Below are 12,607 nucleotides of genomic sequence, written 5' to 3'. Positions count from 1 at the left end.
TTCTCCTCATGCTTCTACTCCATGTTGTGATGCTCTATTTTTACACATGACTCATGTCTTCGGACCCCCCATCCCAAAAGAGGCGGAAAGTTAATAGGATAGGACCACCACCCACTTTATCCCCCCCCCCTCCCCCAAAGTGGGGTCAGCTTGTCATGTTACTTCAACACATATTAGCAATAAATAACAAATTCGCTCGGATAATATAACGTATGTGCGTCGAAGATGTACAACATGTCATTAAAGGTCTGGCATGAGTCCAACGAGTACATTTTGTACAGAGCAGACAGTACGGAAATAAATTGTACCCAATTTACAGATTCAACATACACTTTTGAATGTCTCACCTTGATTTATAGTTACCATATTTGCAATGTTTTTTCAATTCAAAAGGATTAAGGAGGCTACTTGTGGTTATTCGTCACATTTTTGACATCGTCAACATTTTCATTCAATCCATTAAAGGGCAAGTGCTAAAATATTGATGTCCTACTGGCGGTCTTTATTTACATTTTTACGTGAAATGTAACATTTTTGCAGAATGAATGAATCTGCTCGCGGTCATATATAATATTTAGATGTCAAACATTTTTGGAGTATTGATGGTCTACTGGTGGTCACCGTGAACAGTTTTACTTTAAATTTGACATTTTTTTATAAGACTGATGAGTCTTTGGTGGTCATTATGAACATTTTAATGTGTGCAGTATTAGCGGGTCTACTTGTGGTTTTTATAAACATTTTTACTTAAATGGATCATTTTTACTGAGGCTCGTTAGTAACATTTTCCATTTCCACATTTTTGCAGGATTATAAGTCTGCTGAAGTCAACATTTTGACTTCAGATTCAAAATATGACAGTAAAGTTTTTGCTGCATTAATGACTCCACTGAGTCGTTAGTAACACTGCCACGTTAAATTATATTTGTTAATTGATATTTTTGCAGCATTAACAAGCCCACTTGTGTTCATTGTTTTTTCTTAAATCAACCAGTGGTCTTTTTAATGTTGAATAAAATGTAAAAATAAACATTTGTGCAATTGAATTTGCTTGTAGTCTTGACTCACTTTTTTTTTTCAGAATAAATGAGTCGACTTGTAGTTATTACAAACATTCGGACTTGAAGTTCAATATCCCTGACACATAGATGAGTCAAGATGGCACCCCGGGGGTTCTTCTAAACATTAGTGCACTTCGTTCGAAATAGTTTTGAGATAATTACAACATTTTGCCAATGTTTTAGTAAAAGATGTCTATATTAAGATCATTTTAGAATATTCATTCATTGTTGCTGCGTAGTGAGTGACTTATTGTTTTCATCTGAAATTATGCAACTCACCAAAGAGTCATTTTTAACATATTTGCCAACTGTTTCCAAGTCTCCTGCAGGATTTTTGTGTCGATAATGAGAGTTGTTATTCCTAAACATTTTTTTCCTGTAAAAAGTCACTTTTTAAAATCAGCATTAGTCGCATTAGTGACACACTGGCTGTCATGATTCATATTTGAACTTATCTTACTGGAATAATCGGAAATGTGAGAAATTGGACGCGAGTGACATTTCATTATTCATTTTTTTGTTTTGATGGCAAAAACTTTTTTTTCTGGAAAATAATGGATTTCACAACACTATCTGAACGCAACACATTATTTTTTCATGCAATATTAGTGATTCTATGGGACATAACTGTTTCCACAATTTGCAACACCAGATAGCTTGTGCCTACATCAAACAGTTATTTGTAAAATGCAAAATTATTATTTTTCTCATGAAAATGTAAGATACTAAGTCGCACTGGTGGCTATTAAAGAATATTTTTACTTTGTCTAAAACTTATTGCAGTATTAGTAGATTTAGACTGATTGTGCAAACTTTAGTGCATCTTATGCGATGCTGCTTTATGATTATCATAAAAAAAGTCGCTTATCATATTCATTTGACGTCATCAGCATGGTGTGAACTGAGTCGTTCTTGTTGAAATAAATAACAAAGCATGATTAGGGCGACTTTTTGTACAACTTTCCACAAGTAAACGTTTCTTACCTGCACGCTTTTGCGATGAGTCTCTTGATGCCGCAACTTTGAATCACAAGAAGCCGAAGACGTCCAATCCCGCGCGTAAAGTCACCATTGCGCACTTGGGGATGCGGTGGATGGGTGGATGGGTGGGTGGGGGGCGGAGTGGTGGGCGAACAAGTCCTCACACACCCGGAGAGAGCGTGAGAGTGTGTGTAGGGGGGGGAAGTAGGGGAAAGTGGGAAGTTGGGTCCCGGTCCCGTAGTGCAGTTCTTGTTGTTTTGGGGCGGGGAAAAAAAAAAAAAGAGAAAAAGTTAGTCCTTCCTTCCCCGTCCGGCGCGATGTGGACGTGAAGTGAGAGTGTGTGTGACCCAGTGACTGATAGAGAGACACGGAGCGGAGAGTTAACCCCTCCTCTCTCTCTCTCACTCCCTCTCTTTCTCTCTCTCTCGCTCTCCCTTTCTACTTCTCTCTCTCTCCCTCGCTCTCTCATGCTCTCCTTGGGGGGCCCGTTCAAGAACTTTGGGAATAAAAAGTTATCTTCCGTTCTTCCACCGCTGCTCTTGCATTTATGTCCTAAAATAAATAAAAGAAAACAAAGTAAATAACATTATGATCTCACTGGTAGTTAAGTAATTAAATACCTGTACTGGCAAGTCAGAAGCAAAAAAAAAAAAAAAGTTAAATGTTTAATGGTGTTGTAGAGTCATGTTTTGGATTTACAGGAAAGTAAAATGGCAAAAACGTTTCACGTGATCAGTTTTATATTCATAGTGGATAGTTGTGTACAGATTTGAATAATATGGCAGAAAATCTTGGATTTTATTGAAAATATGTTGCAGAAAGTGTTTCTACTTTGTCCCTCAGTCTGCAAAAGTAACTATTTTCAAGAAAAATGTGACTGGGCAAAGTTATGATGCAAACATTTGACACTTGCAGCAAAATAATGAAGGCTAATTGACGTGACGTGAACTAACTAGTCCCGGAGAAATCTTTATTAAATACAACATATTGTCAAAATACTGTAATGTGGTTTAATGGTGGGTAATGTTGTTAATGCGACATTTTAGCTCCATGAGAAGTCAATGACAATGAAGTAAAATTAAATATCATGGCTTATATCAAGCATTACCACACCATATTCTAAGTATTTTAACATGACAAAAATAATTGGTAAATGCTTCTTTTATCGAGATCTTAGTATTATTATTTATCAAAGATGATTTGAAAATTGTACAATCGTTAAAATAATACTTAATGGCATTGCAAAAGTTTTTATTTTACACTTTAATCACACTGTACCTAACCCTACCTTCAGTAGAACCCAATCAATGAAGACAAACATAATCATAAGAAAAATGACCATAAATACAAACTAATGCCTACCTAATACTACACATATGAACATAATCACCATCCGTTAAAAATACGGACAAAATTTAATTTCAAAGTTTGTGCGTCTCTTTTACGTTAATACACTTATTCTAGCGACATCTATTGGTAGGGCTTATTCATATCCATACTGTACCAAGAGCAAAATAAATTAAGTTGTATTCCCACAATTTGACCGCAGAAGGCAGCAGAGGGCCTGTGTTGCATTGCTGCTCTCCAATCCTTGAAAACGAAGAAGACTCAACCGGAAGTGACGACACAACGTCCAGTTATAGCCATTTCTAAATGCCACGACTGTTTTATTTATGGTGTTCCTACCCAACTAACAAAAACTATGAGTTCTCCGCGTGAGAAACACGGCACTAAACGACCAGCGTCTTCGAGCGAAGTGAGTTTATTGTTCGAAATTATGTTAGTCGGCATAAAAAGCCGCGGAATGTACGAGTAGAGGGTTAGCTTCTCATTAGCATGTCGGCTAATGTCCAAAAGTTCACTCTGCTACCTGAACGCAGCGGTCTTGTAAACCGTCTTTAAAACAGTAGTAAAATGAGAGTATTGCGCTCAATTAACAGTCGATAATGGATGTATAATCTGTTGTGTTTGCTTGTGTAGGAGGAGTCGACCCAGTGGGCCTCGGCTGACCTGGGAAGCGACGAAAGGAAGCAGAAGTTTCTCCGGCTGATGGGAGCCTCCAAGGTGGTCCCCCTTAAAACTGACATGTTTTGCATGTCCTCACACTAATTCGAAAATGGTTCCGGGTAAAGTTGAGGGGGAGCTATTTGTTGAACACACCCTTGTGACAAAAAGACATTTCGTGAACGTGAAATGTTTGCGTTTCCATTAATTTACCCCCCAAAAAATTGGAATACAGTTTATCTTATTTTTTTAAATGATCACCTATTAGTTTGGTATGACCCACGTTTAAGTGCATTGAGGCACTTCCTCTAAACATATGTATTGCTTTTACTCCATCTTGCGGAATTTATTAGCAATTAAACCTCTAAATTTTATCGGTTTGTGGCAAGGTTTACTTACGATTCTGTATTTCCCGAAACCACCATCTCATTTACATTTTTCCAAATGTGTCTATCATTTAGGACTGATCTTTTTTTTTTCCGAAGCGTTCCTGTCAATGTGAATTAATTAAGAGTGACGTTTCAAATGTCTTATTTTTTAGAAAGAACGCACTGGACGCCTTGTCATTGGCGACCACAAGTCGACGTCACATATCCGCAGTGGTAAGAATAAACTAACTACAATTGTAATCATTAAAACTTTCAGAAACAATTGTCTATTAATCAGATATGTTATCGCAATAATGGATTACAGATTAAATATTGTAGTTATGTAATCTTGTTATATGTGAAGAGCAAAAAAAAAATGATTCTTCTTTAGGCGCAACTAACATGTCTTTTTTTCCCCGCCCGCCCGCCGCGCCACTCTCTCCGTTCGCGGAAGTGAAGCGTGCGCGGGCGTGCCGTGACTACTGTGTACTCCACAGGAACGGAGGACGAGCAAATTAGCGAGCGCCTCGAGATGCAGTACCAGCGCGGCATGGACGAGAAGTTGTCGGGGCGCAACCGGCGACACTGCGGACTCGGCTTCAGCGAGGTGAGCGGAACGCGCCGTCTCACAACCGGAGCTGAATATGAAGTGACAATTTTTGTTACCCCACAGTCTGAGCCGAGTGAAGTCCCGCCTGCGTCGGAGACACCCACTACCGAGTCCAAAGACCTTGAGGACAAAGTTTACGACACCAACAAGACGGAGAGCGCTGCAGAAAAGGACACAAGCATCCCAGAAAAAAGCGGGACGGAAGTGAGCGAACGGAAAAGTGCTTACAAAATGTCTTTTGTCAAGTCGTCATAGGAGATATTAAAGAATTATTTTTTCATTTTTTGCACCGTGCGTAATTGTGTTGTTGCATGTCCCAACATCACCGGTTTACTTTAAAAAGAAACAACAGACACAAGTTCCTCTTATTTGTTCATTTAGTTTGTAAAGTGAACGATTTGTCGTCCTTGTTAGTAGCAAATACATACATTGTGTGACCACTAGATGACGCTACAAACTGGTCAAACTATTTCATAAAAATAAAACTGTGCTGTAAAATGTTTGTGTTGCGTTTTTAATTTAAAAGGGCTCCCTGTGTTCCGACATTGGGTCTCCTTTTGAGGGCAGTGGAGGTTGTCACTCGCTAGCAGAGGCAGCAGCTTTGGCTAAGGGGACAAAAAAAAAAAATGTCACTTATAGAACATATTGACAGATAAAGTCACAATTCAAAAGTTTTACTTTAAGTTTGAAGCTGACAAATACAACTGTTGGATATGTTAATGATCTTGAATGTGTTTTTTCTTTATAATGTATCAACAAATGTTCTTGTCTATACTCAACCACAACGCTAGAGGGAGCCCGTGAGTCAGGCATCACTGTTCATCAGACATGAATTAAAATGCAAGACTATAGTAAGTTCCAAACCTGCCACCAGTTTGCTCTTCCTGGACGCCTGCGAAGCGAGCGCCTGCGATGCCTTCATTATCTTCTCCTGCTCTTGAAGAACCAAGTCTAGTTCACTCAGGTCCAATGACGCTGACTGCAAATTCTGAACGCTGGGGTCACAAATGTTTCTTAGAGTCAGACAACCTGGTGACCCATCCCAAACAAGATGGTGCTTGTCATTTTGTAAATTAATCTTAATCCCATTGATTGATAAGCATGATGTGATTCCATGTGTTCCTAATCAAGCGTCCGGTCGCTTACTTGGACTTTGTGAGGATCTTCCTGATACGTTCCGTACGAAGACTACGCTCTTCCTCCTCCTCCGGACTCAGCGGTTCCTCTGGATCCAACTCCACATAACGCTCTGGGATGGACACCTTCTTTGGCTTGGACAGCTGCAAGACACAAGATGGTCATCATCACCATCGTCATGGACATCATCAAGTAGGTCCCACCTCTCTGCTGATGTCGAGGTCGTAGTCCAGAGGCTCCACGTCCTCTTCTCTAACCAGCCTGGCCTTGGCTGTCAGCCATTCACCTCCTCCCTCCTTGTGACCTTCATCGCTTTGGCCTTCTGCCCCGGGCCGTTCCTCCCGACAATAGAACTCCTGAGGGAGGCAACCAAACGGTGAAAACGTGCTAATTCTACGCAGCCACAAATCATCTCTGCGAATTAATAGAACGTCCATCCGGGTAGATTTTAGTCTCATTAGGCAGGCACAAGATTAAAATCTTCTATTACATCCAGTGTGTGTGTAGTGTGTGTAGTACTTGTGTGAGTAATCATCCAAAGCCATGCAATGCGTCCTCCGGGTGCAGCCGGCAGCAGCTGGCCACTTCCGTGCTTGCGTTCGGGGAAGAAGAAGTGACAAAAGGAGGGAAAGAAAAAGCATGCAGACCCGATGCGGGCCATAGACGAAGAAAACGGCGGGCCTGGGAAGCAAACACTCTTTATTGTGGAGTGCAAATGTCTACAAGAGTTGCTTCTTGGTGGCATACAGTTAGGCATCTACTTGACCTGAACGCCACCCCCCCCCCCATCCCCAGTTAAAAAAAATAAAAAGCATGTGATGGATTTATTAACTTTGAAATCTTTTTAAATCATGTTCGAAATAAAGATTCATTCATTCATAACTTTTAAGTCCTTGTGTTGTCTATTCATTATGACTTCTGATAATATTTTATCTTCAGTGATGTAATTTTTATATATTTTTTTTATATATATATATATAAAGGCAGCCTCTCAACATGGATGCTAAATGAATTTAACACAACTGAAGACGGGGGGTGGCGTTTTTGGCCTGTGTTGACATCTCATGTACTTTTTTTTAAACACACAAAAATGCTATAATTTCCGTTTATCCCAGCGGGATAGAGTTAGCTGCGTCGTCTTGAGTCCGTTTCACCTTGTTTCCGTTTTTGGTTCCCATCAGTCATTTTGCTCCCTTGTTAAAACTATTCTTATATACAATATATATCGTTTGTATTATTGCATTTCTTCAATCACGACTGTATTTCAGCATAGCTTCAAACCAGCTTGGCTGGTAAACAACAGAAGACCGCGAGCTCAGTTAAATCCTTTAAAAAAAAAATGGCATAAAAGTACCGGTACGTTCGTGGAATAAATAAGATAAATAAAATGTAAGTTCCGGAAGGTGATCAAATATTGATCACTTTGTTGTGATTGTAATGAACTTAATGGACAAAAAGTGCAATTTTTAAGCATGATGTCATCGTTAGCATTATTAGCATCACTCAGTGAAAATAAAAATTTGCTCGACAGAAGTGCCGTATTATCGAAAACCTATGCGATTTTCAAAGATCAAACAAAAGTGATGGCTAAAATAGTAAAACATTTGGGACCAAGGCAAAATCGGATGGTGTGAAACAAGGCACTTAGATTTTGATGAAAAGAACAAGGTGTGGGAAACCGTCTTTAGCCACCAACATTCCCTGTCCAACCTGAAAACTTACCAACTATGGCCTCTAGATCTATAGAACGAATCGCTACAAAATATATTCCTGTATACTGTACAGCTATATACTGAAAATATCCCTCGGTAGATAAATAAACGCCTTAGCTTCTCTGTGGTTCACATTCAACGTCCGGTCAACGAGGTCCAACAAGGCTCTCCCATTTCCGTTGTTCTTAAAGCATTAACCAAGCTAGCTGGTAGCTCGTTAGCTCATGCGGCTTAGCGCGTTAGCGTCCCTGCTAGGTTACTATGCGGCTGGCTTCTGCGGGAAAGCGCAAGGGTGGAGGCCGTCGCCGCCGACGGGTGGAGGTAACGTACGGAGGCGGGCGGCGGGGCGCTCGAGCGCTCGCCCTGGCTGAGGTTGCGCTTGCGCTCGCGCACCAGCGCCCTCTGGTGGCGCTTCATACGCTCCAGCTGCTCCTCGGCGCTCATTCGGCCGCCGCGTTGGGGAGGAAGCGTGCCGCCCGTGTACTCGGAGGACAAACAGTCCAAGGCACTCTTGGGTCGCTCCTGCTGGGAGACACACAATAGGGGAATTTTTTTTTATATCGTTTTGGAAATGATGACAAATTCAGTAGGCGTGACCTCTCACCCTGTCCACGGCGGTACCGGGGCGTCTCCTCAGCGTGACGAAGGACAGGGCATCCGACTTGTTGGCCATCTGCCATGACGTGCCTGACAGACCTGCTAACACGTGATTGAAATAAATAAAGATGATATGCTAATAACACAAGCGAGTGTTACATAATACCTTTATGGTCAAGATGGTGGTTGTCTGCGTTTGTGTTTTGGCGAGTAATTGCCAGCAGCTCGGGTTCGCTCAGGTATGAACGCAAGTCAGTCTGCAAGCACGCAAAAATATCAAATATTCAAATTTTGGAATGCGCTGTGGAATTGTGTGGATGTGACCGTACCTTACAGTCTCCATTGAGGACATAGTGTGTCCCCTCCCGGTCCCTCTTCCTCTCGTCAGACTGTCGCTTGAGGCCTCGCACCGACATGTGGCGGATGGCTGCCGACGCCTCCTTGGGCAGCGGCGGCACGGCGGGCGGCGTCTCCTCGTAGTCGTACTGGCGGGGGAGCGGCGGTCGGGGGGGAGCGCAGTCCTCTGCCTTGGGGGTAACCACAATTGTTGATAGCAGATGTGAAATGACACCATTTGGAAATGTCAACATTTGAAATTATTAATGTAAAAATAAGCAATTATGTAAAAGCTCTTTTCATGCCGCTGACCTTTCAGACCCGACTCTTCACTTACCCACTTTGGCACAAAATTGTGAGGCAACGTTTGCGAGAAGACGCTCGGGACGGAGTTACGGGGAGGCGGCTGGACGTCGGCGGTGGAAGAAGGCACGCTGGGCTCCGACACGGAAGGCACTAACTTCCTCTCTGTGAGGAAGATAAAGAAATTTCATCAAATGGTTCAATAAAATTTAAAAAAATGGATTTTAGGGGCGAGTCCAGGCAACCAACCCGGGTTTTGCACAGAGTCGATGGTAACTTTGTAGTTGGCTTTGCTGCCGCTCAGTCCCGCCATCACGTCCTCGATTCTCCACAGCTCGCGCTTCATTTCGCCTTTTTCTTGCTGTGTCGGTGCACGCACGGGTGTAAATTCTGCCCTGTCCAGATGCAGTACCGGACCTCACCTGAGGGGTAGCGCTGTGGTTCATGCGGGCCTGTAACGCCGTCCTCAACTGCTCCACTGAATTCTCCAGCCAGCCGTAGTCCTCCCAAGCGCGTGTCATTTCCTGCGGCATATCAGAGCAACACATTCTTGAAAAAAAGCAAGTTTTCCGCAAAGCAAGGTTGGTTAGTGGGGAAGACTAAAAATCCCATCAAGCACTTTTTTGTACCGTAGAGAGTCGGGATATCTGGGCCCTTATGGACACCAAGTCCTCCTGCAGGAGTCTCTGCTGGTAGGCGATCTTTTGGGCGTGGCCCGGCTGCTCGTGAAACAGCTCCATCTGCTGGTGGGACACGTCCAGCACGCTCTCCAACTTGTCCTAAGGGTTGGAGAGCGTGTGTTATTTACATTCGCACACTTTTATGGCTCCTCAACACTCCTTCACCTTATCCTTCTTCAACGAGCTGATCCGCACTTCCAAGTCCTTCAGGATCTTGTCTTGCTCGCACAAACGACTCAGCTTTACCTGCAGGGGGCAGTAAAGAGCTTTTTGAGTTGGTACTTTGCCAACTATAGAAAATCAGCTTTAGGTTGGAGTCTTTCAATTATCTGACGGCTGAATGCTGCGTTACTACGGCTGCGATCGCCCGCCTTTGCTGTGTTCCGCGTCAAATGTAAAAACGGATAATCACCGGGACCGGTATTGAGGTCGTTACACAAAGCGGATGTGTCTAGCTGACACCTTGAATTACTGTCAGAGAGGCAATGCGTCTCATTAATCAAAGTGCGATTATGTCGGTGCAAAGGTTGCTTCACTTTATCAAGCGTGAACATTCATGTAATTATGTTGTGCCGGGAACAAAGTAGTCCTCCGTGTCGGAACTTGAACTGGTCACCAGATGAATAATTGATTCTGCTTTTTTTTTTTATTTGATCCACGGTGACGCATTTGGATTTTACAAACCTCAGTTGTTATGAGAATTAAAAGTCGTATAAGGTGAATAAAAAGTTGTACGACAAGAATACTCACATCCACGTCACTCTCCGCCACCTTGACGGGCTTCAGCGTTTGACTCCCGGCCACCTGCAAAGAAGATCAATCTTCCTTTTCTCACATTTTGGAACTTCAAACGTTGCAGATTGAACACAGACTGCGATGCTGCGATGCAACTTGGCGTGCATGACAACAACAAATAACAGCGGTTGCCATGGAGACCACGATGGACACTTAGAAGCCCTGCACAAGTGGACGCGGCCGCCAAAATCCCAACGACTCAAGCGGGGCGTTCGATTTTCAACTAAATGAGCGGCAGGGTTCTCCTGTGCTAGCATAGCGCGCTAATACCGTGATGGCGGCTCAGAAAAATCGCGGAGGATCAAAACATTTACCTTTCACTTGTTTCAGTTACTTTGAAAGAAAATCCTTCACAATGAAAAACAAACGATCGTGCCACCACTGGCAATTTCTCAATCGGGGTGTTATGATGACACATCGGAAAGGAAGATGGCGCTCCAAGCAACTGGCGTCATTCCCGCCACCACGCATGCACTGCCGAGCCGTCTCATGCCCACTTTGCGACGACGTCGTGTGTGTATGTGACAATGAGTGGGGGTGGGAGGGGGTGGGGGGGACACGTGACGCTGTTCAAGATTCAATTGAACAGTCGCCTCCACATGCACGAGCACGCTGTATATGGAAGTGAATGCGCACACACAAGAGCTTACGGTCAATAGAGGCCTGAGAGGCCCAGCAGTGCAGTGCAGTAGCAAACTGTGAACTGCGAGGATCAGGGGCTCTAGAGCTCTGATCTGCGAGTCAAGAAAAGAGCGGCAGTCACATGTTGGCGGCCGGCCGCCTCTGCTTAAAAGACTCGGATTAACGTTATCGCCGTGATTATTGGTGAGTGGGGGGAGGGAGGCCTTGCAAGTTAAAAAGAGGGCTGGAGAAACGGTGGGCTCACATGCGTCAGCAAAAACAAAGGTTCTGACCTTCAGGTCCAGATAATCCAGGTCTTGCTTCAACTGCTTATACGTGTCATCCACCTGCAACCAAGCGATATTTTTATTCCACTATTATCGCTATGAGATGATAAATTGTGTGTGAATGCTGAGACGACGTCGTCATGCTAAAGAAAGTAATTGACAGGTTTTACTGTAGTACCACATTTCACCACTAGATGGCAGACATGTCTCAAATGACTTATGTTGGGATCCATTAAGCAACTATGTCTCAGCACTCACACACAAATCAAGTGATATTTGCGTGGACTACAAAAATAATTCAAAAACAACTCAGCCCATTTATCTGCACAAGCGTCACCACTACCGCGGGCACAACGCTAATAACACAAAACGTCGTCAGCCCCAGTCCAACCAACGTCACTTCCACAGTCAGCAAAGCAACCAAAGCTCCATGCCACATGCCAAAAACAAGCAGCACGCGTAAGCCGACCAACCAACACGGCACGCTGCTTCCTCTTTGTAAACGTGAGCCTGTCCCAAGATGATTGATGAGGATTTTAAGGTAGAGGCTGCCACTAAAGACTAAATTTGCTGGTGAGCTAGCAAACATTGGTTTCTCGCATAGGGGCAACCTCTACCAGGGCCTCGCGATGATGGTGGACCGCCCACCTGCGTTTGGCTCAACAGACTGAGGTGGTTTAACGTAGGACTGGGGACGGCGGTGAGGAAGGGGTCGGCGGTCGACAGGCCGTGCTGCTGCAGCTGCTCCAGCGTGCGCTGGCGGGCGGCCGCCATCTTGGCCTGATGGCGGCGCAGCTGAATGAGGAGCAGGGTGAGCTCATCGGGCTGTCCGTCGTCGGCATTTTCAGCACACACACACCAGAGCGTTATATGTTTTATCAGGCTTTATAGATTGAGTTTAATCTGCAAAAATGTTTTTTTAAAACCGTAAAGTCCTTTTGAGTTGTATGATATAAGGTGCTATACAAATAAATTGGATTACAAGGATTAAAATCTTCAATTGAAACCCAAGCCTCAAACCCTTGAAGCCATAACCTAGCCTCAAATCCGACCTTAGCTGAAAGTTAGAGGATTAGTATTACATGACAGTTAATAAATAACACAGAGTCATGGAA

General features: G+C 43.5%; 3 protein-coding genes across 14 annotated transcripts in view; 1 reads left to right on the top strand and 2 right to left on the bottom strand.

Annotated features, from left to right (window-relative positions):
* LOC125970918 (transcription factor SOX-6) overlaps positions 1-2,556 on the bottom strand; it is a 49,092-nt gene extending 46,536 nt beyond the window's left edge. For both annotated transcript variants that reach the window (XM_049723681.2, XM_049723682.2), the window contains exon 1: positions 2,046-2,556. The gene's annotated coding sequence lies outside the window, so the exon portion shown is untranslated. The remainder of the gene's footprint in view (positions 1-2,045) is intronic.
* Positions 2,557-3,629: 1,073 nt separating this feature from the next.
* Positions 3,630-5,308, top strand: c6h11orf58 (chromosome 6 C11orf58 homolog). The gene is made up of 5 exons (XM_049723759.2): positions 3,630-3,798; positions 4,023-4,106; positions 4,588-4,648; positions 4,912-5,021; positions 5,088-5,308. Exons 1-5 carry the CDS (start codon positions 3,745-3,747, stop codon positions 5,277-5,279), a joined length of 501 nt encoding a protein of 166 aa, XP_049579716.1. The 5' UTR covers positions 3,630-3,744; the 3' UTR covers positions 5,280-5,308.
* A 75-nt stretch (positions 5,309-5,383) lies between these two features.
* LOC125970916 (pleckstrin homology domain-containing family A member 7) overlaps positions 5,384-12,607 on the bottom strand; it is a 36,586-nt gene continuing 29,362 nt past the window's right edge. For 5 of the 11 annotated variants that reach the window (XM_049723671.2, XM_049723666.2, XM_049723672.2 and 2 more), the window contains 16 exons: positions 12,141-12,317; positions 11,499-11,552; positions 10,540-10,593; positions 9,955-10,035; positions 9,739-9,888; positions 9,532-9,633; positions 9,359-9,470; positions 9,144-9,274; positions 8,800-8,997; positions 8,637-8,727; positions 8,478-8,572; positions 8,204-8,398; positions 6,365-6,517; positions 6,171-6,304; positions 5,889-6,019; positions 5,384-5,629 (listed from right to left, as the gene is read on the bottom strand). In XM_049723671.2, the coding sequence (XP_049579628.1) occupies positions 5,601-5,629; positions 5,889-6,019; positions 6,171-6,304; positions 6,365-6,517; positions 8,204-8,398; positions 8,478-8,572; positions 8,637-8,727; positions 8,800-8,997; positions 9,144-9,274; positions 9,359-9,470; positions 9,532-9,633; positions 9,739-9,888; positions 9,955-10,035; positions 10,540-10,593; positions 11,499-11,552; positions 12,141-12,317 (1,887 nt within the window). In that variant the 3' untranslated portion in view covers positions 5,384-5,600. The remainder of the gene's footprint in view (positions 5,630-5,888; positions 6,020-6,170; positions 6,305-6,364; positions 6,518-8,203; positions 8,399-8,477; positions 8,573-8,636; positions 8,728-8,799; positions 8,998-9,143; positions 9,275-9,358; positions 9,471-9,531; positions 9,634-9,738; positions 9,889-9,954; positions 10,036-10,539; positions 10,594-11,498; positions 11,553-12,140; positions 12,318-12,607) is intronic. The other 6 variants (XM_049723670.2, XM_049723668.2, XM_049723667.2 and 3 more) reach the window with 6 other exon arrangements.

The sequence above is a fragment of the Syngnathus scovelli genome, chromosome 6 (assembly GCF_024217435.2).
Source record: "Syngnathus scovelli strain Florida chromosome 6, RoL_Ssco_1.2, whole genome shotgun sequence".
Taxonomy (NCBI): Eukaryota; Metazoa; Chordata; class Actinopteri; order Syngnathiformes; family Syngnathidae; genus Syngnathus; species Syngnathus scovelli.
The sequence above is the reverse complement of the archived record's forward strand: the minus strand, read 5'-3'. Positions and strand labels throughout refer to the sequence as shown.

What these genes read in the sequence shown, in the direction of transcription:
- c6h11orf58 (XM_049723759.2), top strand. Translation starts at nt 3,745, where the DNA reads ATGAGTTCTCCGCGTGAGAAACACGGCACTAAACGACCAGCGTCTTCG. An exon ending in GGCTGATGGGAGCCTCCAAG is followed by an intron (nt 4,107 to 4,587) that starts GTGGTCCCCCTT and finishes CTTATTTTTTAG; the next exon opens with AAAGAACGCACTGGACGCCT. An exon ending in GACGTCACATATCCGCAGTG is followed by an intron (nt 4,649 to 4,911) that starts GTAAGAATAAAC and finishes TGTACTCCACAG; the next exon opens with GAACGGAGGACGAGCAAATT.